The 24,135-nt window shown below is 35.9% G+C and overlaps 2 protein-coding genes across 6 annotated transcripts; one reads left to right on the plus strand and one right to left on the minus strand.

Annotated features, from left to right (window-relative positions):
* Window positions 1–393: 393 nt before the first annotated feature.
* Window positions 394–7,623, plus strand: LOC126926153 (probable serine incorporator). 5 transcript variants are annotated; one of them, XR_007714316.1, is made up of 12 exons: window positions 406–608; window positions 1,471–1,635; window positions 1,753–1,937; window positions 2,007–2,216; window positions 2,319–2,403; window positions 2,489–2,672; window positions 2,807–3,007; window positions 3,235–3,273; window positions 3,893–4,055; window positions 4,136–4,310; window positions 4,793–4,856; window positions 7,509–7,623. XR_007714316.1 is itself a non-coding variant. In XM_050742266.1 (11 exons), the coding sequence occupies exons 1-10, from the start codon at window positions 582–584 to the stop codon at window positions 4,272–4,274; spliced, it is 1,398 nt and encodes a 465-aa protein (XP_050598223.1). In that variant the 5' UTR covers window positions 394–581; the 3' UTR covers window positions 4,275–4,310; window positions 4,793–5,193. The 5 variants fall into 5 exon arrangements, 4 of the variants coding, with proteins under 4 accessions (XP_050598223.1, XP_050598225.1, XP_050598224.1 ...); XM_050742266.1 differs by lacking the exon at window positions 7,509–7,623 and having other exon boundaries at window positions 394–608; window positions 4,793–5,193; XM_050742267.1 differs by lacking the exon at window positions 7,509–7,623 and having other exon boundaries at window positions 407–608; window positions 3,908–4,055; window positions 4,793–5,193.
* LOC126926146 (nose resistant to fluoxetine protein 6-like) lies at window positions 6,686–23,097 on the minus strand. The gene is made up of 12 exons (XM_050742256.1): window positions 22,490–23,097; window positions 13,415–13,570; window positions 12,554–12,774; window positions 9,467–9,675; window positions 9,090–9,345; window positions 8,836–8,996; window positions 8,523–8,691; window positions 8,230–8,423; window positions 8,022–8,151; window positions 7,763–7,955; window positions 7,528–7,673; window positions 6,686–7,463 (listed from the first exon to the last, which is right to left on the minus strand). Exons 1-12 carry the CDS (start codon window positions 22,749–22,751, stop codon window positions 7,317–7,319), a joined length of 2,244 nt encoding a protein of 747 aa, XP_050598213.1. The 5' UTR covers window positions 22,752–23,097; the 3' UTR covers window positions 6,686–7,316.
* Window positions 23,098–24,135: the final 1,038 nt, after the last annotated feature.

The raw sequence follows: 24,135 nt of genomic DNA on the forward strand, positions 1-24,135 counted from the left end.
CGTAAAAGGAGGGTGAATGGGATTGTGGATAGGATGGGTCTCCACTCGCAGCAACCTCCACGTGGTGAGACCTGGGCGCTTGGTATTATTTCATATACAATTGCTAATTGTATCATTATACATGATAGAATTATAAATTGTATTATAAATGATATTATGAGCTGATTGGCTGCGATCGCGATTATATTATGAATAGTTAGTGCACTTATCAAGTAGTTTCATTGATTTCTGTATAAGCATAGATTTGATTTGATTTGATTTGATTTGATAGATAAATGGATTCAAAAATATTAATAGGAAATGAGATAAATAAAACAGTTTCAATAGAAAGTTCTGTTAAGGAATGAATCTACATATGTATTATGTTTATGGTGAAGGGATATGACGTTTTAGTCAGCTGATGGCGAGAAGTTAGCTGCGGTCACCTGTCAAGACGCCATTGTTATTGTGAAATTGCACCGAGCTACAGTGTTCTTTGTGTTCTCTTGCAGTTCGTGGTTTATAGCGTCGTATTTAATATCGTGATAAATTATACGCATTTATATACCGTTCAATAAATTGAACGGATATAAGACATCGTAATGGGTCTTATTTGCTCTACGGCACAGGTAAAAAGATTAACTTAAATAACATTTGTATCTTTTTTTTCCCGAACGCGTCTGTATGACTTAAATCACTAGTTGTGTATATCTCGCTCAATTTAATCTGATAATTTTGTTAGCTATTTTGTCTTATGAAAATAATGTTTTTCTTCAGCTAGTTAAAATTATACGAGGAAAATTCCACGAATTATCGAAATTTAATTATGATCTTGATTATGTCATTCTACTGTACATCATATTGATTTTTTTTAAATTCTTAAAAATAATCTGTAAATATTAATTCTCTTAAAATAAAGTCATAATAATGAAATAAAGTCAAAACAACTTTTACGAAATAAGATATAAAAATTACTTGATTTAAAAAAAAATTTATAAATTGTTGTACAAGATAATACCTCAATACTACATAAATACAATTGAGGAATTACAGATGGTAGGGGTGAACTCAACAAAAGTTTATTTTGAGAGAACAGTGTTATAAACTTTTTTCATAAGTACAAACTCAACCAGCAAGGCACAGTGAGGACTATGGAATTTACTTCTATTATTAGAGCTGTGAACGGCCAAAAATGTTCTTTATTTTCAACAAAACCTTGTTTTACATTGAAACAAAAAGGTATCTTGTGAAATGTAGTCAGAAATATATATATATATATATATAACCTGTAACCAATATATATATGTATATTGTTTACCATAGATCAAGTTGATAAAATAACAAAATTTTTCACAAAATGTTGATTTTGTCCTTACTATTTGTAATGCATCAATTGTTTTAGCATAAATAAAAGAAATGTAATCTAAATAGAATAAACACATATAAATACTTTTGTATACATCATATTGATTTGAACATCTTGTTATATAGCTTGCTTGCCTTTGTGGAAGCACAGCTTGCAGCTTCTGTTGCTCCCAATGTCCAACATGTCGCAACAGTACAAGTACTCGTATTATGTATGCATTATTATTAATGCTGGGAACAATTGCTGCTTGTATTACATTGGCTCCTGGTTTACAAGATGCACTTAAAAAGGTAACGTTTCAAAATATGAAAATATTGAAATGAATCTCAAATCAAATATATATATAATATCTATATATATATAATAAATACAAGAATATACATTATCTGTATATGTTATGTGTATAGGTTCCATTTTGTACCAATAGTTCAAATTATGTACCATCAAAATTCACCGTTGATTGTGATTCTGCTGTTGGATATTTAGCAGTCTATAGAATATGTTTTATTATAGCCCTTTATTTCTTCCTAATGTCAATTATGATGATAAGAGTAAGAAGTTCTAAAGATCCTCGGGCTCCTATACAAAATGGGTATGATAAAATAATTTAATGTACAATGTACATTATGGACAATTAATTTAACGTGGATTCTATTTTTAGATTCTGGGCCATTAAATATCTTCTAATAATTGGTGGAATAATTGGTGCTTTCTTTATACCTGAAAAATCATTTGGGACAACATGGATGTATTTTGGTATGATAGGAGGCCTTCTTTTTATTATTATACAATTAATTCTGATTGTTGATTTTGCCCATACATGGGCAGATAATTGGGTAGGGAATTATGAAGATACTGAATCAAAAGGATGGTATGTTTAGTTGTTATATTATTATAGTTTACCTATTTTGTAATTATTATAAAACAAGTAAATTTCAATTATTAATATAAATTTATATAATTAAATATACAGGTATGCTGCACTTTTGGGAGCAACATTATTTAATTACGCTGTTTCTATTACTGGAATTGTTCTATTGTTTATATACTTTACACATGTAAGTTTTCATATGAAATAATTATAATTTTTATTAATATTTAGCTTTTAAGTTCATTTCTGCTTACTTTTGTTCTCTCCTATAGGCAGATAGTTGTGATTTGAACAAATTTTTCATATCTTTCAACCTGATTTTATGTGTAATTGCTAGTATTATATCAACTCTGTCAACTGTGCAAGAACATAATCCACGATCTGGTCTTCTTCAATCATCTATTGTATCCCTGTATGTTGTTTATTTAACTTGGAGTGGAATTTCAAATAGTCCAGGTATATATTCTGAACATATGAATGTAATATATTAATATTTATTTATAAATTAGTGAAAATTATTTTATATATATACATAGTGAACATTTATTGATATATATTTATGTATGACACTGTCTTTGTGTTATTTACAGATCGTGAGTGCAATCCTGGATTTTTAGGATTAATTTCTGGCAATGATGCTGATGCAAAAAATCGTGTTGCCTTTGATAAGGAAAGCATTATTGGATTAATTATTTGGTTTAGCTGCGTACTGTATAGTTCTTTGCGTACTGCATCTAAATCATCAAAGATTACAATGTCTGAAAACATTTTGGTCCAGGATAATGGAGCTGGTATGTAAATGTAGTTGTATTTCACATAGAATTGGTATACGTTTCTTTCCATTTAAGCTAAATAATAATTAAACATAAGTCTTATTCTCTAGTAAATATACACAAACTCATAGATTTCATATACCATTATTGGTATTGTTTTATGCATGTATAGCAAGACTATGTATTTAAACATACATTAATAACTTGTTAAAGTGTCTTTAACAAATTGTACTTTTTTTATACAGTCAGGAATGCAGGAGACCAAAGTCTTATCAACAATGAAGGTAGGCACACACTATTAAATTAAAATAGAATTCAAATTCAGTGTTTCTATCCCTCCTGTTTTGTTTTATTTAAAAAAAATGTAGCATCACATAATATGCATATAATATATTTTTATGCATTTGCACAAATTTAATTAATTCTCAAGTTTTAGTGCAGATAAATCATGCAACATTTATTTTTTAGAAAAATCAAATTTTGAAGTATAGAATATAATCGTTATTTATTTAGTATTCGTTTAGTAGTAGCGTGTGCCTTCTTTCACTATTTTGCATATTTCCGTTTTTACATTTTTATATTAAATTTTTTGACAAATAGTTGTCATATTTTTAACACAAACATTTTAAGTTATTAATCAAAAATATAATTTTGATGCTACATAAAAATATATCTTTTTCATTATTTTTTGTTTGCTAATCTATATAATGTTGCTTGGCTTAATATTTTCCTTTTTACGTGCACATAGTTTAAAACAAATTTATTATAATGTGCTTGTATGTAGTATTACTTGTGAGCCTAGCATTGTTGTTAATCCTAGCAGGAATATTTCATACATTGATAATTGAACTGTAGATAAATATTGTCTTCTCTTTTATTCCTCTTTTCCCTAATTGTAATTAGATTATACTCCGGTAGAAGGTCGCAATGCTGATTCAGAAACTGGAAATGAAGCTAAAGTTTGGGATAATGAAGAAGATGCTGTAGCTTACAACTGGAGTTTCTTCCATCTCATGTTTGCTCTGGCCACTTTATACGTTATGATGACACTTACTAATTGGTATCAGTAAGTATTTTTTATTTAGTTCAAATAAAATCATGTACATAATCTTATTATTCTATATATATATTATTTTTATTTTATAGACCAAATTCCAATTTGGATACCTTGAACTCTAATACTGCTTCAATGTGGGTAAAAATTATATCTTCCTGGATGTGCTTAACACTGTATATTTGGTCATTGATAGCTCCAGCAGTATTAACAAATCGGGATTTCTCTTAAATACATTATCTTTACATCAAGAGTGGTAATTAGCAGGTATATAAATTTATATAATATAAAATGATTAATATATTAAATCATTCTTAATCTATAAACTTTATCATTATTTGTGTGAGCTTTCATAGACACGTTATATTTATATAATATATATGGAAAGATTACTTATTTAATTAAACTACATAAGGTCTTATGGTATATCTTTCAAAATCTTATTTATTTACTTACAATATTTAGCTCAAAGTATAACAGTTGTGCCATTAATGATGGTAGTATGATCATTAATTAATAATTAACATAAAAAAATATACATTAATAAATAGTTACACATATTCTATTACACAATTTTATTTTTTATTTTTATTATACACAATATATGTTTGTATGAAGGTACGAATAATTTATTATAAAAGCTAGAAATTTATGCTTTTAGATATCTTTTATATTTGACATTGATTACTTTTGTTAATTTTTCTATATATATTGTTTTCTTTAATTTAGTAATTTCTTTTTAATTTCAGTTTTTGCAATGCCTCTGTAATTAAGACTTTGTTGTAAAATTCCCATCTGTAGAGTGATAACATTGTAAGTATCATTTGATATATTATTCTGTTTGATATACTTTTAAGTTAAGTTGTTTTAATATCATTAATATAATACATACGTACATATTAAGTAGTAGATTTAGTAGAAGTAGTTTATAAGCTTTTTTTAAATGAATGCAGATTTTTATTGCGAGAAACTATATATTTTAAAAAACAATGGGTTTACAGTCAGTTTCATATAATGAAAATATGAATTATTTCTTGTATCTATTTTAAATGTTCAAAATGGAATTATTTGTTCTTGCATAAAAATTAAATTCTAATTAAAATTATTTAAATTAGCAACACAATATTAAAATATATTCAAGTTCTATATATCTATGTGTATATATTTACGAATTTAACATCGCATTTTACATTTAATAACTTTAATGTGATAATAATTGTATACAAAAATATATCAGGTTTGAAACCGGAATTTGCCTAGATAGATGGCCGGTAAGTATGAAACCGGAATTTGCCTATAGATGGCCCTAGCTGATAATGTAGTTATCACTAAACTGCATTGTTGATGCCAAAAGTCTTTGTTGACATCTGACAAACATTTTCGACTCGGAACAATACAAGTTTCATACAACAGCATAGTTTGTAATAGCGTTGAACATTGATTTTCTGTTACCATATGAAGAAAATTGCTGCGGGATCGCATCGAATGCTTGTCGAAGCTTACGGTGAGTATGCTCTTGGTAAATCACAGTGCTTTGAGTGGTTTAAAAAATTCAGAAGCGGCAATTTTGACGGGAGGAACGAAGAACGTGGAAGACCACCGAAAAAGTTTCGAGACAGCGAATTGCGAGCATCGTTGGATGAGGATGACGCTCAAACGCAACAACAACTCGCTGATCAATTAAACGTGACACGAGAAGCCGTCTCCATACGTTTGAAAGCCACGGGAAAGATCTAGAAGGTGGGAAAATGGGTTCCACATGAATTGAATAAAAGACAGCAGGAAAACCGAAAAACCACTTGCGAAATGTTGCTCGCCAGATACGAAAGAAAGTCATTTCTCCACCGAATTGTGACTGGCGATGAAAAGTGGATATATTTAGCTCCAGGCGAACCACCGACATCGACTACAAGACCAAATCGCTATGGACGGAAGACAATGCTCTGTGTTTGGTGGGATCAGAAGGGTGTGATCTATTATGAGCTGTTAAAACCTGGCGAAACCGTTAATGCTGAGCGCTACCGATAACAAACGATCGACTTGAATCGAGCTTTGCGTGAAAAACGATCAGAATATCAAAAAAGGCAACACAAAGTAATTTTACTTCGTGATAATGCACCATCGCATACAGCAAAACCGGTCAAGGAAACGATCGAAGCGTTCAGTTGGGAAATACTTTCGCACGCGGAGCCAGACTTGGCTCCGTCCGATTACTATTTATTTGCATCGATGGGATACGCACTTTCTGACCAGCGCTTCACTTCTTACGAAAATGTACGAAAATGCTCGATGACCGGTTTGCCTCAAAAGAGCGACAGTTTTCTTGGTGGCATCTACCAATTGCCAGACAGGTGGGAAAGATGTATAGCTAGCGATGGGCAATACTTCGAATAAAATATTTTTAATCATTTTCATAAACGTATATTTTCTATGCAAAAATTCCGGTTTCATATTTACATACCTGGTATTCTTTTTTAATGATACTCTTTATTCTGATTAAAATAATAAACAAGTCAAACTCAATAATAAACAATTTTATTACCCCTTAATAATTACGTTTTATTAGATGATATGTAAAACTTAATCCAATTCTAGCTAAAACAGATATAGCATTATTAACTAAAGGATCATTGCAATAAATATAATTTGTTAATAAAACTTTATTACGTCATTTACAATTTTCACCAATGTGCAGTTCATTCAAAGTACTAATCTATAAATTTAGGATATAAAAACTATACATTTATATACATATGTAGTTTGTATATATGTATAAAGGAAATGTAGAGATAAAAACAAGTAATTATTATCGAATGTTTTTTGGCAAAATCTACGAGAAATTAGTTCAAATTTATATCTAGCAATGTTTAAGTTTAAGAAATATATTCAGAAATAAACGCAGTAAATTTTTTGTTGCTATGATTGTTCTTAAATATTCTTTTGTAATGAAGTAAGTACAATAAAAAAAAAACCGCTTTTAAATAAATAACACTGCACTAAAATAACCAGTTAGACATTAGTCCGCGTAACATAATATTTATCATTTACAAAGATTTGAAAAATGTACTACTAAAACTACAAAAATACATATTATTTACAAGTACTTATATAAATCAAATATAAGAATATTTATATAAATTATGATTGTTCTTAGCTATCATATACATTGTATACGAGGCAAGCTATAGGATTTCATCTTACTAAAAATGAAATAAAGATCATAGGTACTATTTACAGTAGTTTTGATTAAATTGCAATTATTTGGTGAAAAAGTTACTGTTGTTTCAACGATTTTGTCGTTGTTTCTGGCAATGAAGATTTTTTCATTAAATAGCTTTTAATATTTTGAAATGGCGTATCAACTAATAAAGTGAGAACTATTGATAAAATAAAAATCCATAAAAATTCATTTAGGTCAAACTGTAAAAAAGTAAATATATTATTAATAACCATATTTATGCGTAGGTATACATTTACAACTTACTTGCATGCTGAAGAATGCAAAATGTCCAGCACTTCGAGTTCTTCCAACATTGTAAAAGTATATTGGAAACTGTGTTAAATATATCGCATAACTGAGCCTTGTAGTAATCAGAAATCCCTTCCACGCTAAAAGTCTACTGAACCAATCTATAATTTCAGTTATTACATTCGTATCTATTTGTAATTGTATAACTGTACGAATATCTATTATCTATATTTCGTAAGATGGTTTTTACCACTTGTATTCCCAGTATGGTAGGTCACAGTTGCCCATGCAAATATGCTACACCAGCCAATGGGAGCAAATGCATTATACATTGCAGCATCTATTGGGTTATATATATAATTTATGGATCCCATACGTGCAGGTCCAAAGAATGCACAACAGCACATGAATGTGCATAAGATCCAACCTGTGTAAAGAACTATCTAAAAAGGATATGGAAATAATTAATGTTACATTAATATCTGTAGATTATATATTATGCTACTTACTTTATTCATCTTGTAATCTCTTGGCAAATATCTTAACAGATAGCCCATAAAAATTCCTATTGTGTAAACTGTCAGTCTATGCGATGGCAAAGTATATGAAAAATCTGCAGTATCGAATAGTTGTTTTATCCTGTAAACATATAAATAGATTAGGAAGAAGAAGTATAGATATTCAATACAGTTAAAATTTCCAAATTCATTAACTTACGAGGTACCAAAGAAGACGTAATTGCTTAATTCTCTGTAATACGTTACAAAATATCGAAGTGCTGTTGAAAATAAAGCACACATAGTAAGAACAATGGTTCCAATCTTTGGCTTTTTATAAAGGAGAAGCACCATTAAAGGCGAAAGAATGAATAGTTGCGTGTCTATGCCTAGATGATGAGTATGAGTAAGACACTAAAATTGAAGAAAGTGCTTCGTAATTAGAAATACTTAATTTGTTAGCATATCTTATCCTATTGTATAATTTTACAAAATTTAATGCGAGACTTATACCATAGATTCGAATCCAAAGTAATTATGAATAAATAGGAAGTTTCTCCACCATGTTCTCTTGCAAATATTTGCATGCTCGGTTATCACCAAATTCCATTGTGGCCCAGAACCAATATAAGGTATTACGTATGTGCATAACAATATCAAGGTTGCTAAAGGTGGCACTATTCTAAGAAGAAAAATTAGTATCCAATTAGTAATAGATGCTGAAATTTGATCTACTGGATTCGATTAATTTATTTTGATCTCTATTCATTTTTTAATGCATTTGAAATTACAATATATAAAAGATAATATAAATCATCTGTATCACCTGATTAGACGAGATATGTATTCATCTTTTATGTCCAAATTGCCAGTTCTTTTTAGTTTCCCAATAAAAGAATACGACGTTAAAAGACCAGAAAGCATTATAAATGGGTCTGTGTAAAGGCTGGCAGCTCTTCCTATGACCGTCCATGGTTTACCAAGATACTGAAAAATATTAAATTATGGATCGCCTCGTTAGAATTAGAAATAGAATCGACGTTTATTATAAAATAATCTTCATAGATAGCGCAATCATACTTCGCTCATTTCCGTTCTGTTTGCGTAAGGATTGAAAAATAGAGCCATGCTTTTATGAGCTAAAAGCAGCATTAGAGCATTTATAGCTCGTACACCATGAAGTGTAGCTATGTCATTTTGCCTTCGTTCTAACGATATAAGCTTCTTAAAGTTACGTTTCAAAGAAAACGATAGAAGTAATTCGCTTGCTGGTATTTTGTAATGATCGTAAAGAGCTGCTACAATTGTTAAGACAGATATAGCTACGAAGATTAAGCTGAAAAAGATATCAGTTACCATTTTATTCTCTATTCAAGATTCAAGATACTGTGTATTATGAAAATTATTTTCCACAATCTCTACTCGTTTATAACAAACAGTTTTTCAGATATTTTTACCTAACAAATATAGTTTCGTTCGGTACAGGTTCTTTCGTTTTTACTTGACACATTTCTTTGTTCACCTTCACCGTAACTTTTACGCCAGTTTGCGAGGTGTATCTAGTAAGGATCTCGCGAATAGACGTCTCGACATCTTTGAAACTGCACGATGCTGGAGTACAGACTGCCCAATTTACGATATTAAATCGAGGTACTCGATGGCCAGGCTAAAACCAGAAAAATAAATTATTAACCAGAGCGTAATTATCTCTTATAGCTTTTGAGAATTTTAGTGAATTTCTAATAACAGAAGCAGGGACAAAAGTGAAAGATTGGGATTAATATCTCTTGGCAAAATATTATCAACTAAAAGTGTGATAGAAATAGAAATTATTATACGTAGTAAAAATGCATAAATAAAATGATTTCATACAGAGAAATATAGAAAGAATTATAATAATTAGACGTATAGAGAATTTTTCTAGATTGGACGTTTCATCATTGGTAACCGTCGATGATTTTTTAACATTAAACGGTTAAATGTTGTTAGAGATTTAATGAAAACTTTGTACAAAGATATCGGAGTACATAACAGTCAAAATACCGTACTTTGGTATTTTCGTCACATTCTTCAATACACGGTGTAATTCCAATGCGAAACGTGTTACAATCAACGACACGAAACGCTTTCTCGAATTACGTTACGTTATCTAAAAGTATTGTATTGATTGTTAAACTAGTAGAAGTTGTCGCAATGAAAGTAGACGTGGTCTATTATGAAATTCTGACATAATATCTTTGCAAATTGTATCACGATTCTAACTGTTTCACTAATAGTTTTATATAGACACGGAAATATTTCATTTTCGGTGTTAAGCATCGCACGAGCAAATTATTCTTTAGAATAGAATCTAATTTTGTATTTGCTGGTAACCGGGATACGTTTCATAAAAAATCATGAGAAACCCGAGAAACTGCAAAGATATTCAAGTTGCGTGAAAATAAACCTGCACGGAACCGTACGAAATTGATAGAAGATACGAGGGATTCGATGACGAAATTAGCCGCAGCAGGACTGAGATTGGCAAGGAAGAAGGTGCGAATGCAGAGGAAGAAAAGACGAGCTTGCATGGGATTTACGTCTGATTTACGTAAGCGAGATATATTTAACTATATTGGTTTTAATGGTTCCGGACAGGATTGTAAATTGGAAATATGTTTCGTATATTTCGACGAACGTATGTGCGGATGGATGATGAAATAAACGAATAATTGGTTTTGTTCGCCAACGGCCTCGGCCATGCAGGAACTACCAAACATCGAAGTCAAACAGCGTTGGACACGGTTAACTCGAAACGGATGACCGTGTGCTGTTGGCATAAAAAAGGGAGAGAAAGAGACCGGCAGGAAAAATTGGAATCTGTTTGTGGCGATATCGGCAAAGCCCCGAACGTTGTAAAACAAAAATACGAAATCTAACGGGAAATTGAAATCCTGTTAATACACGGATATCGTCGTTAAGCGATTAATGGATCGGAAATAGGAATTTTGCTTCGTCGTTACAGCGTGTCAGGTTATCCAGCGCAAATGCCGCACTTTAGAAAAAGGTTGCATGTTATAATTGGAAATATTTTTCCTGTCCTTTGTCTGTTTCGATGTTATTGCGACGTAGCTTTAAATTGGCGAAGCATTCGGCAATTAAGAGCACGCAAGATCAATAAGTCGCAAAATGTTTATGCAAAATCGTATTTTTATTTCTGTATCGCGTTTGTCTCGATTGTATCTCACGAACGGAGACGGAACACGCGCTGGCACGAACCTTTCTCATTGCTTTTACGCGTACAATCAGCCCCTTAAGCTCTTTCTCTCTTTTGTCTGTTTCAAGAAAGTTGAAACTGTGTTAAAAAGAGCAGCATTTTTCTCATAAGAAGAATAAATATATCGGGACAGTAAATTAGGAGGCAGAGGTAGAGGAGTTGATGGTAAACGATACGAAGGATATATATATATGTACACAAAGTGATGTAGTACACGTAACAAGGTAAGCAACATTTTGAAACTTGAAAAAGTTGCTTCCTTGAGAATCTTGGCTTTGATACGTATTCATTGTTTGTTTCTATGGCCAGTTTTCAATTGCAGGCACACGGTTTCCTATTAGCGATTGTCTGCACGCTTCGAGGTGGCAGGTGTCTCGCTTAATATTCATAATACATTGCTGTTTTCGCCGCAGCTACGGATCAAATAAATTCCTTTCGTCTTATCCTCTGACGGATATCTCCTGTCGCGTCTTAATTTACACAAATGTCTACGTACGGTCTGCCGAATCGATTATGCATTCGTCCGTAATAACGCGTTAATATTCTACGAGTATTTTCACGGTGCAAATTCTCAGACGCCAGATTTCTTCTTGATAATTCGAGTCTAAATTTAATCGGGGAAAATTTACCCACTCGTCGCTCTTCTCGAGGTCTCTTCTTCGGAGATTCTCCTGCAACTCTGTACATGTAACGCGAATTACAAGGAATAGACGAATGAGATGAATTGTGAAATGAAAGATGTAATGTATTTTGTACAACTTGTGCGATTGTTTCGTAGCATAGATTTATTTGGAAGAGCGTTTTGGGACCGACTGATTATGACAATGATACCTTATTGGTAACGTTATCCGTGATGATAATAACCAGGTATTTCCGATATTTAATTTAACAAACTTTAGTTTGGACAAAGTCGAGCTGCGTATTATATGCCTTCGTACGAAACAAGATAATATAATAATAATACAAAGAAACAAATTTGATATATTTTCAACTATGTCAATGCCCTTTGAGGCGCCGCGTAAAATCGTAAAAGGAATAAAATATGCAAGAATTTTCGTGGCCGGTCGAAGAAACAAATTTCGCAGATGCTACATGAATTACGTTAATGGGAAGTATAAATCAGTCGTTCTTAAACGACAATTAAACCGATTTCCGATGAATTTCCGACAATTAATCCGATGAATGTAAAAGCCACGATATTCGATCGAAGCGTTAACATCAGCGCGAAGAAACATCGCTTCTGCGGTTTCGAAGAGACGGCAACCACACGTACAATGTAAGTACTTACATCGGTGATGTTGCTTCTGAAAGCATAATGGGAATGCACCAACCGATGAAGATGCTTCAGATCTAGACGAGACTCGTCGACGGCCAGCTGAAGGTACGCCAAGCAATATTGCCCTTGAATTCCGTCGCTTCCTTCGATTCCAACGCACTCGTCGAAGTCGCCAAACTGATTTATATTTCCGTTTAACAGGCCAGACGGTATTTTCGCCGTTGCATCGTACACTTTAAAGAGTAATAAGAGAATTATTGGAAACGACGATCACAGGGAGGAAACCACGACGAATACATATTTCTCGTTCTCTTCTTTGTTTCTCTTCGCTTTGATGTCGCCTCGTGATCGACGAGGAATATTTCAAAATCAGCCGAACCTTACAGCTGCGGACAATGGCTCCTTCCAAAACCGAGAAATTTTCCTATGCTCTTCGCGTGATTTACGAGCATATTTGGCAACTTTGATAAAAATGCTGTAAAACACGATGTACCGGCTACCGTCGATGTTCGATGATAAGAAGAGTGTTTGAATATTTTTAAAATTGAGATTGTGGAACGTGGACGAGAAGATCTATTGAAATTCAATCGTCTCATGAATAATGCGGTTCCTCCGAGAATGATGTAACGAAGTAATAAAGCTGCAAAGAAGATACGCTTACTCGTGTTTAATGGATATTTAAATTATTTAAATTATTCAGGGTGTGGCAGTAAAGTATAGAAGCGAAAGTACAGTTTGAAAAATAATTGCCATATCTTTCGTTGAGAAAGTCTGCCACGGTAGAGATTCTTCGGAATAAAATGGATATTCCCGATAGGCGAAATTATTATTATTATTATTATTAACGTAATTCTGTGGCGCGATTATACTTACTTTTGAGAGCCCACAAAGTGAATTTGGCGAGCTCCCGATGAAAAATGTCAGCGTGCCTTTTGCATTCTCCACTTACTCGTCCAACACTGGGGTCGAAAGCTGGAAGAACTTGTAACAATCTCCTTGCCTCTCGATCAATTTCTTCGGGAAAATCGTCTAAACAAGAAACGCGAATACCTGTGATTAGTACGTGTTTTAAGGATTTGATCGTGAGTTAGATCATTCGATGTACACTTTGAACGAATCGTAGAGAACGTTACGCGTTACTTTGCTCTGGCAATACGACGATACATCAATACATCCAACAATACATCGTATTCGCGCTATCTTTGCCGACAACGTCATATCGAAATTTATCTCGCTTTAGCGATCTCAGAAAATTCAGTAGAACGTGGGTGGCCGATGACCATCGTGACAGCCAATGTGTAAATTAATGAAAAAAAAAAAAAAATGGTTAAACACGAGAAAGAGAGCAAGTCCAAGTTCGATCAAGAGGTCTATCACGATTCTTCGACACGCGAAATCAAGATCGAGACAAGGTTGATTCAAGAAAGACTTTCACTTCGTTCGGTGGTCTCGAGGATACAGCTGGTATCGCGATGAAGTAACACGCGTGTAAGTACGTGTTTGGCGTGCGAAAGGAGATTACAACGCGAAAATAAATGCCAGTACCAGCCGATGGAGCTTCTGTCATTGTTATGCTGACGCTCGCGTTCGGGTACTGTTTCTACAAACGTGATTTTTTCTACGAACTTGATCAATGGCTATAGTGCCCACGCTAGGCTATCACGGAAGACGTTCTAGGACTTCGGAGAAGGTCAAAGTACCGTTTATGGTAGCTCGAATAGTTTCGTCCAGGGATATATAAAAAAAGAAGAAAAGGATATGATTCGTGGACATAAAGACACGCGTCTTGTATCTTGGACCGGTCGTAGTCATTTGCATATTCCCTTGACTAATGGTCAGTTACTTTGTTCCCTTTCGGGATTGCCAGATTTCGTCCCTTTTCCTTTCTTTTATTATTTCGGCCGTAAGTCGCATCGACGCCTGAGTCATTGGCGACAATGCTACCTTGTTGTCCTTAAGTTAGATTTAGCGGTGGAACTGGATTTCTTTGAGGTAAATTGCAGTCTTTGCCCATGTTTGGTAGATATCGTCTGGTCGCTAGATGCAAGTTGGAGGTTCTGTCTTTTTTCAGATGTCTAGAGGATCTGAAAGATGTCTAGAGAATTAGAACCTCGAAATCCGCCGAAGGATCTAGAGGCTCTCTTCCTCCGCAAGATCGAGCAGCTTCTGAGAGGGTCGCGAACAACTCCGCGAGGGGCAGTTCGGATTGGTCGCCAGGAGGAATCGGTACTTCGTCATGGTAAACTGCCAATTAGAGTTATGTTTCTTGGGCGATGGTCATCGTCGTTCATTTACTCTCTTACTTACTTTCTCGTTACTCTCTTAAACCGGGGACTGATAAGAGCGATCGCCAACAGTCTCTAAAGGTGTATGCGACCTAAAGTCTAAAGTAGGAAACAGATTCTTGGTTGTGTCATTCGTTTTATTATAAAACAGTCTCATATGCGATGCAAAAGGCATAATTGGGAATAAAGAAGTTGGCGACCCGGTACTAATAAACTTTTTGTCACCTTGAATATTAAATCGAGCTTGATATGAAGCGATTTCGACATCGATTTGAATCTTGATGCGATGTAAATGAAAGCAGCTGCAGTAATGAATGTGAAATTACGTATGTAATTGTTGGAACATAACGCGCGCCATACATACGTACGATTGTTGGAATGCACAATAATATGATCGTTTAAGCATTCAACGTCAGCGATACTCTTATCGAACTAATTTAACTGTAAAAGCTTTCGTCGAAGAAAATCGCGTATATGTTACGATGAGTGAAATTTCAATCCAATAAATCATAGCACGACGATATTAGAACAAAAGTCCCATCCACCATGGTCCTCGGTAGTTAATGACGTCCGTTGCAGATGCCACGCGCGAGATTAATCTTCGTCGAAAGCCGATAACTCTGCGAATGCATTAATTCTTTCGAGCTTGTTCTCGATTATCCTAATTCCGGTTATCTCGATCGATTGGACAGGTTGCCTGTACGGATAACACAGCGAAATTGCGAGAAACTCGTTTTGCTGTCGTCCACGGCATGTGTGTGTAATAAAAATAGACAAAAATCGTAGAACAGGTGAGAACAGGCTGTTTTATCGATTATCTGGATATTTCGTGGTGTCGTATTATCTGTGAACTCGAGGGGTTTCGCATACCGCGTATTTTTTTACGTTTTTGTAGCTGCAACGTGACGCCGCGAAACACGTTTGGCAAACCTATCATCGATTGAGACACGTATCAACCTGTACCCGTGAGCTAATTATTAGGCCACTCTTTTGCAAATCTATTACATACATTTACATACGTAGTTGCATGCAAATAAATCGTGAGTGAAAGTCACAGCAGTTTTCGTAACAGTCTGTTAATGTTCATTCGAAGTCTCGATATAATCGCATCAGCAGAGGAGGATGAACTCGATTTCCTCCATTTTTGTCGCAATGAAAGGCCAGGCGTTGCAACAATGGTCGACGAACTGCAAATAGAACCGGATATCGATACCCTGCCCGCGACAGTTTCGAAACGTCAAGCACAGGGTGGTCCATAAGTCGCTTTCCCATTTTAAAAATTGCACGACGCGTATGTCTAAATCTTTGCGTTGCTGGAGAAAAAAAAAGTTTTTGCATTTTTAAATTTGTAGTGGGAACACGACGAAGCAACTCTATTGTTCCGACGCAGCGCCTTTTAATGTTTCTCCATTCTCCAGCCCATTTTCTCCAAGTTCGTAAAAATTGCAATCCGAGTGCTGTTTCAAGGCCGCCAGTCCGATGTAAGACTACGTATAATAAAAAGACGTTATACAACTTTCGAGCGAAGAAATTATTTGTAGGTCACCCCGTATATGCTTGCGTCTATCAATTACCTTAGATCGATCTTAATCAGCGTCGTATTATTAGGTTTGCGCAAGCAAATAGTTGGTGCACCGCTTACAAGCTCGTTCGGAAAGAAATCGCGTTAATCTTATCATAGACGAAGTCTTATCTGATATTTTATCTTGTACTGGTAAATCGATTAATTCGAATGAACGTGATTAAATGTCCTGTTATTAATCGTTGCCTGTTAATCGCATATGACGTGCATATACGCAGGGCAGAAGCACGATGACTCGACTTTTCCGATATTTTATTAGACACTAACGTAGTTGAATATACGCAAGCCTTGGAAATTTACAACCAAGAATATTACGTAATTTTGCAGAAACTGTAACTAGTTTGTTAAAATTATTCGAGGGTCTAATGAAACGCACGAGTCGAAGATAACTGGAAGGATGAAACGAAGATAATTTCAAAAGCAAAGAAATAGACAGATTTATACGACTTATTAGATAGATAGATTATATTGGACATGGTCTCGGAGCAGATTCCTCTACGATCATTCCTATATCTTCGCCTCATGATCTTAATTGGTAAAGTTGGCGTTAAAAAGCAAACGAAAGCATCGTTGCTCCTGTGAACGATAATTCACTGTTGGTTCTCTATTTATTAAGTGTACACGAAAATAATGGTCGTGAATTGACGAGTATCGCCTGAAAGTTAGCGGCTATTATTTTCGCGTGACACCTAATACATTCGTTGTTCAAACGTAGTTCCGATTGCTCAGTGAGCAAACTCGAGTATTGGCAAACTCGACCAAGTTGCACAATGAGAGAAGCTGGCTGTTCGGTGTTTCTTCGGTATTTATCGCACTTGTTGATGCGTTTGAATATTGAACAGCGTTACAAATACACCGGTCGAAACGATTAAATGAAGCGGCTCGTTCGCATCGTGGTTTTAGTATTCGCTAGAGGCTTTATTGACCGGGAATTTCTAAGTGCGCAACATGTACACTAAACGCGTTTAAACGCGTTTTATCTATGTTGGACTTTAACCTATGCAAAGCATCGGTATACAAGTACACGCGTTAGGTCGCCATAAATTTCCAGATCGTGAGATTGGTTACGTTCCAGTCGTTTCTTGCCATGGAACAAGGTTCTCTTTCTTTTCTTTTCTTTCCTTTATCGATATCGTTATCTGTAAATAGCCATTCTGGTTGAATTTTCAAATTTGTATACGAATCGTATCAAATCGTATAATACTGAAGAACAATCGTTCAAAAATGATTTTTACAACCCTACAAAGAGTTATCGAAATCTTTGAAGGGCTTAAAATATCGATAATCGCAGTCCTCCGCTCGTAACATCTTCCTAACAGGCTCGCGAAACTAGAGCCAAAGGTCCATCGACGAGCTAAAGTCGAATTTACGCTGTTTCACTTTGACGGATAAACGCTGTTCCCATCCTTGCTATTAACTGCGGATGTTGTAACTTTGGTTCAAGCCAATCCAAGAGCTTTTGCTTCGACGCGTTTGCACGAAACGGTCTCCACCGGTGAGCTAGGGTGGTCGGGTCGCTTAAGAGATCGTTCTGTGCAAATACATGGAACCGTGTTTCCAGATTCAGCTACCTCGAAAGCTCGTTAAACTGCTGGCTTTAGCCAAAGATTCGCCGAAACCGCACATACCATTGATTGAGATATCTACTGTACCGTGGTATTTTAATACGCCTTTGATTTCCTTTATGTAAGGTTTCCTTTTGTATAATATTATGCAATTCTTTCGGCGTGGAATATTTTTAAACAGCCTGTCCGAAACGCTCGTTGCAAATAACATAAACTTGCTATTCGTAGTACATCGCTGACGGAATTTGTATATCGACGGAGACCTGTTAAACCTGTTAAGGTAACGTGTCGAAATAGCACGCGCCTGTAAATCTAAGAATGAACGAGGAAGTGGAACAGCTTGTGGACATTTCATTCGCGATTTTAGATCGAGAAATTTATATCCAAGTACGAGGAACGAAGGTCAAGAATATTCGTATCAATTCATTTAGGTATACAATTTAGCTACACAGGATGAAATTTCTCTGATAAATTACGACAAACGAAGATTAAGAGGTACGTTCTAAGATCAAGTTCAAACGTCGACTCTAAATGTTAAATGCGACAGACGTCAAGCTTGGTAATCGCAGAAGTAGACTCATGGTCTACTTCCAAATCGATGAGAAACGTAACTGGAAGTGCGATCTAACCCGAAGGAGGATTACAAAGAATAAATGAAGTGAATAATAGACGAAGATCGCACGGGCAAAATATGATAAATTCACCAACATATATCGCTGACTGCTTGACTTTAATTTACTCGATTCGTCGACTGAACGACAAAATACTCCTTTCTTAAAAAGAAGGCGATATAATGTAAAAGGAAAATAAAAGTATCGCAGCGATGCACTCGCCGCGAGACAATGTGGCAGCGAGACCGCGAGACAGCGAGGCAGCGAAAGAGACGCTGAACTAAAACCACGTTAACGCACCGCTCGGGTTAGCTAAGCTACATCGATCTTCTTTCTAAGATTGCTGGTCGATGTGAAAAAATGTCGATACTCTTTTAATAGTATTTTACTCTTATGACAAATCGTATCTGCCCGATCGCTGTAGAGCGCCGACGATTGAAAACGTCAAGGTCACTCGAGCAATAACTTAAAAGTTGAATGACTGCTTAACCGAGATGTACTTGCGTCTTAAAATTGTTACAGTGGCTCGTGAAAGCATGGAACTGCTAGCTGGAGCCAAACCATGGTGTTACGTAGGATCACCATAGATGTCATTCAACCGGGTACCGAATTACCGGAATAAGAAGAGATATAATATCTTCCATGTTTTTATCATATCGTTGCGAGGTGGCTTTAGTCGAACTACGACCGATAGACAATTTTTAACTAAACTATAGAAATATGTAAGGTGCGATTAGGAGCAAGGAATGACTGGACTCTACAGCGTCTTGTTACTTTGCCCGTTTCTCGTTCTGTCCCCTGATGCGCGCACGTCAGAGCGGCATGAGTCGGATAACGTGGATCGATTCTCGGAAAGTCACCTGTTTTTATCGTATTTTTAACACCAACGTTACCGGGCCCGTCGTTATTTCTTTCATTCGTCTAACTTTATGTAAATCTTTATATTAACAAAAATCGGGAAATTGATCAATCAGATAACGAGTGGCTTGGCTGATAGAGGTATAATAAAATGTAGGAAAAGTTGGTGGTTAAATACGTGTCCGTTCAACGTCGCGTCTAATGTCTCAAAGCGAAATAAATTCACACGTTAGGTGTTTATCTCGCGTTTAATCGACACTCTGTGCCCTACTGTCCTGTTCACCCGTGATACCACGGAAACGTACAATGAGTACGATCGGAATTCAACTACTTCGAACTGGATCGAACGCGTAGCATACATTTTTACAACGTCCGCGATTATGCCATCGCGACGAGGCAGGCGTGGACTTGGCTTGCAACGATTACGCGTCCGAACGACAAGTTTCGTTTTTGCCTTCTTTTTCGGGACCTGGTAACGTGTAGCTACGCTGTGCAATACTCGGTGAAATTGAGCGTATATAGCAGACGAGAAATTCTAGTATGCTAGATGTGGCGAAATATAGAAAGTAATTCACCAATAAGATAGTAATCTATATTTTCCTGTTAGTTGCAGTTTTTCCACTGCAAACATAGAAGCGCGAGCGATCTTCTGTATTCATATTTCTAGTTACCATTTTCCCTATTATTATTTACCTTCTTTAAAGTTGTAGCGATTACTATGGCTATTAGCGAATATTTTTACATTCGGTGGCTTATCGAACTCCGTTCGACGTCTCGACTCCTTTGCCACGGTTGATGGTCTCTCGTCGGACCAGGACCGACGCTGCGTTACGTTTTTCCCTTCTTTCGCTCTGCCTAGCACGCTCTGTGATTATGCGGCTGATCGACGGTCTCGCATCGTAGACGTTACGTTTAACAGGAGGATCGTCTTCGGTCGAAAAAAGATATTTTTGTGGCAGGGCGTCCAGGCCACGATATAATCTCCGTGTCTCGATCTCTTCGCTTTAGCAAGCGAGAAGAACTCGCGCGTATTCACGCACTTGTACATTTTCCTTTCTTTCTTTCTTTCTCCTTTCTTCGAACCAGAGACGCATGTGTCGACGTCAGGGGAATGAATTTGGGTGGCCGAAAGAAAAGACAAGGTTAAACGTGATGCACTTTTTACGTGTTCAGGTTCATTGTAAAGACGTGCACGCGGTACAATGGGTAGGGAAATCGTGAGAGGTATACTGGCACCGTGTATGGATGAATATCGGACTTTAGTAGCGCGCATTTCGAAATATCGAAAGTAGTTTTGCTTTTTTCTGTCATTTGTTCGATCAACGGTCGAGTTTATTTCGCTCGTGCTATCAAACGAAATAACAGCTCTTTTTGCCATGGTATTTCAATAAGTAGACTGCATTTTTATGCTTTTATTTAAACGTCGTCGTAGGATCTATGATATAGATTGCTTTTTTTACGTACTCGTAAGTTGCTAATTTATACGACGGTAATGTACGATGATATTTTAATTATGGCAATAATAATACATATTAGAATATTAACCTAATATGCTCCTATTTACGATAGCATCGAATTATATTACGACATATGGAAATAAAAACTCATCCGAGAAGCGTAATTATGAAAATGTGAAAAGTAAGCCCAAGTAGAACAGGTGAAATTATAGAGTCGTTGGATTAGGCGAATCGACATCGTAAAAAGACTGTGAGCGATGTCTTTTTCGGGACTGCGAGAGCGGAAACGAATATATGCGGAGAAAGTATGGATACAACTAAATTATAAATGTACGAAGGAGGAAAGGTGCATAGAAATTGACGAGAAACGTCGAAAGGAAAAGAATCTAAAGAAATTCGGAGCCTCGTAAAATGATTAGATTAAAGTGAATTAATAAAAGTTTCCGTTTCAGAATCTGCCCGTTCGTATTAATTATTTTAATATAGTTACGAAATATACTAATTTACGTTTGGACTATATATATTTCGAAGGCCTAAACGATATCTATGCCCCGCATTAGCCAACGATCGAAAAATACGTGATCGTTGACGTGATCGACCTTCGATGTAACGAATGAGTTTCAGAGACACACGAATAGCATAATCGACGGTAACTTTTGTAGAACAGGCATGGTGTTTCGGTATCGAATTATTTCTAACGCTTAAAGTATCGTGTTTGAGGCAATTGACCTATAAATCATTCTTCAACAATCGGGAAGAAAATAATTATCTTTGCCGAATTAACATGTTCTTAATCGCAAGTAGTCCATTTATAAAAATTATTCAATTCTTCGTTTAACGTAATTACACGTAATTGCGAACATTTTCCCAGCAGCAGATGCAATACAAATAAGCATAAATAATTGGAGAAGTAAGGAAAAGACGAAAACGTAGAAATCGAACAATGGCTCTCGTCGGAATGATACGGATTTACGAACGAACCTTCGGACTGACGATTTTTAAAAGAAAACGCTTATCCGTCTGATCGTGATTTACAATAGTCGGTCGAAAAATAAGGAGAATCGCATTAGTGGCAACCTAAACGAATGGAAATCGATCGATTCTTGGAATCGTTAGGTTGCGCGACGTGGTTAAACGATTGCAAAATTACACGAATCACGCGTGCTCTAATGGATGTGTACACCTGGTCGACGGATGCTCGCATCCGAAGAGTCGCGCTTGCCTAAAACTGTCCGTGTCCTATCAGCGGCCACTAATCGCCGGTTGGTCGAAAAGCAAGCAACCGCAACGCGAAACTCGATATTGACGACTTTAATTCAAAACGTCAATACCTTTTTTTATCAATTTAACAATTACGTCATACGTGTACGTAGCCGCCTCGTACGTGCATAACAAAATCGTGTTATCGTCTTGGAGTTATGATACACAAAAATGACAAACGTAACAAATATAACAAATATACGCGTCAGTTTAGTCGATTCGAACTTCGGCTCGCGACCATGATACGTACGACTCTTGACCACGGGGTTGGACAATTTCGTAGGAGACGGTGGACATTTGACTGTTAATTATCTCGGCGAAAGAACTCACTGTAAAAGGGATTAGCGCGGACATCCAGCTCCTTCGCCCGCCATGTGGCCTCTGTCTCGGTCGTATGGTTCCTCCAGTTGTCAATTACCTCGACCAGCGTGAAATTATTGGCCGATGTGCTCTCGTTGCGCGACAGCACTCGGAGGATCTCCTCTTCTTCCAGGGTGTTGAGGCTGCTGGACGTCAACACGTCCACCGATTTCCCGGCGTACGACAGCTTCATCACTAAAAGAATCGTCCATGCTCTGGCGAATGTTCTCATTTTTACAGAAAAACGAAACGGCCAGGATTCGAATCGACGTCAATTTCTCCGAATTATCCGATTTCGTTTGGGGTATCTCGTCGACGATCACTCTGTAACTCTACGCGGTTTCCTCGACCCTGTTCGGCATAGATTTCCAAGGCTCTAGAGGAACGAGACGGTGAAACGGAAGAATTGCTCGAACGTGGCAGATGCTCGCGCGCGAACGGGCTGTGTTTCGCGGGATAAACGCGAAGCGAACGAAAGAGAATTTGCAAAAGTGCGCCACCGAATGTTTCACGGACTTCTGTATTGCTTGGACGTCCGAAGGCGAGCTTTATGAGTGATCGTGAGACGACGGAGTTACTTGTGGTCACGAATGGGGCGATAGAAGAGGGGTGAATGCTGCGTTCTTCCTCTCCCACTCTGAACCGTCTTCGAAGGAGCTTGCTAGTCCTATATCAGTTTGATGGGAATAACAGTATAATTTGTAGGATAGGTATCTTCTTCTGTTTTATGTCGTTCCTTCGTTGAATACGAGGCGTCTGTGTTTAATTAAGTGACATTTCAAAGCGATTCTCTAGCCATCTTTTGCTTTTGTCTTTAATCAAACAACGTTTACTCGAAATTAGCAAAGCTTTTAGTATAATTAGTATATCGCACTCGAAACTGCGAGCACCAACATAGCGTTACCAGATGGCTCCCGATACTTTAGCAAGCTGATGTTTTAACAATACATGGAAACAACAAAGATTAAGTTGAGGTGAGAAGCGTACGAAATTTGACGTTATTTTATATAACCGAACAATGGATATACGTCCAATTCTAAAAATATTATTGCACTGTCATACCTTTTCCCTTTACGAATGCTTATCATATTGGTTAAAATGATACTTAATGAAAGAAATTTACACCGAAGTTGCACATAAGCAATAGGAATTGTTAATACTATCCGGTTTATAAATTTCAATTTATCAGTTACATAGCCGCACGTTTTATTACGTATTTTGTCCCGTATTGTTATGAAGTTAAACGTGAAATTTTCCAATTTAATTATCGCTTTCGTTACATCATTACATTTCATACTTCAAAGAACATTGTATTAAAAGTAAACGTAAAACTTTCTTTATCAAAATCAATAGACACGAAAGTCACGAACAGCCAACGTATGGTATTTCGCGAAGAGGTTTTTTTCCAATTTTAATCACGCTGTTTTTTCATTTCGATTTCCATCGCAATACACATTCAGATTTAGATTTTCTCTCACGAACGTTATGAACTTCCATATTTCATTAAATAATTATTATTTTATTTTCCGTATTTTATTTGCCATTTTTGTAATCTAATCGTTATTTAAAAATTAACCACGCTGTGTCGTTATATCGCGACCTGCACCGTCTCATTC

Source organism: Bombus affinis, chromosome 17 (genome assembly GCF_024516045.1).
Source record: "Bombus affinis isolate iyBomAffi1 chromosome 17, iyBomAffi1.2, whole genome shotgun sequence".
NCBI lineage: Eukaryota > Metazoa > Arthropoda > Insecta > Hymenoptera > Apidae > Bombus > Bombus affinis.

Bases quoted from the DNA above. Each gene is read 5' to 3' on its own strand.
- LOC126926146 (XM_050742256.1), bottom strand. From the start codon at position 22,751: ATGAGAACATTCGCCAGAGCATGGACGATTCTTTTAGTGATGAAGCTG. The intron at 9,676-12,553 runs GTAAGTACTTAC...TTCTGGTTTTAG, and splicing joins TCAGAAGCAACATCACCGAT to CCTGGCCATCGAGTACCTCG. The intron at 8,152-8,229 runs GTAAGTTAATGA...ATATGTTTACAG, and splicing joins TACGTCTTCTTTGGTACCTC to GATAAAACAACTATTCGATA.
- LOC126926153 (XM_050742266.1), top strand. From the start codon at position 582: ATGGGTCTTATTTGCTCTACGGCACAG. The intron at 609-1,470 runs GTAAAAAGATTA...CTTGTTATATAG, and splicing joins TTATTTGCTCTACGGCACAG to CTTGCTTGCCTTTGTGGAAG. The intron at 4,056-4,135 runs GTAAGTATTTTT...TTTATTTTATAG, and splicing joins ACACTTACTAATTGGTATCA to ACCAAATTCCAATTTGGATA.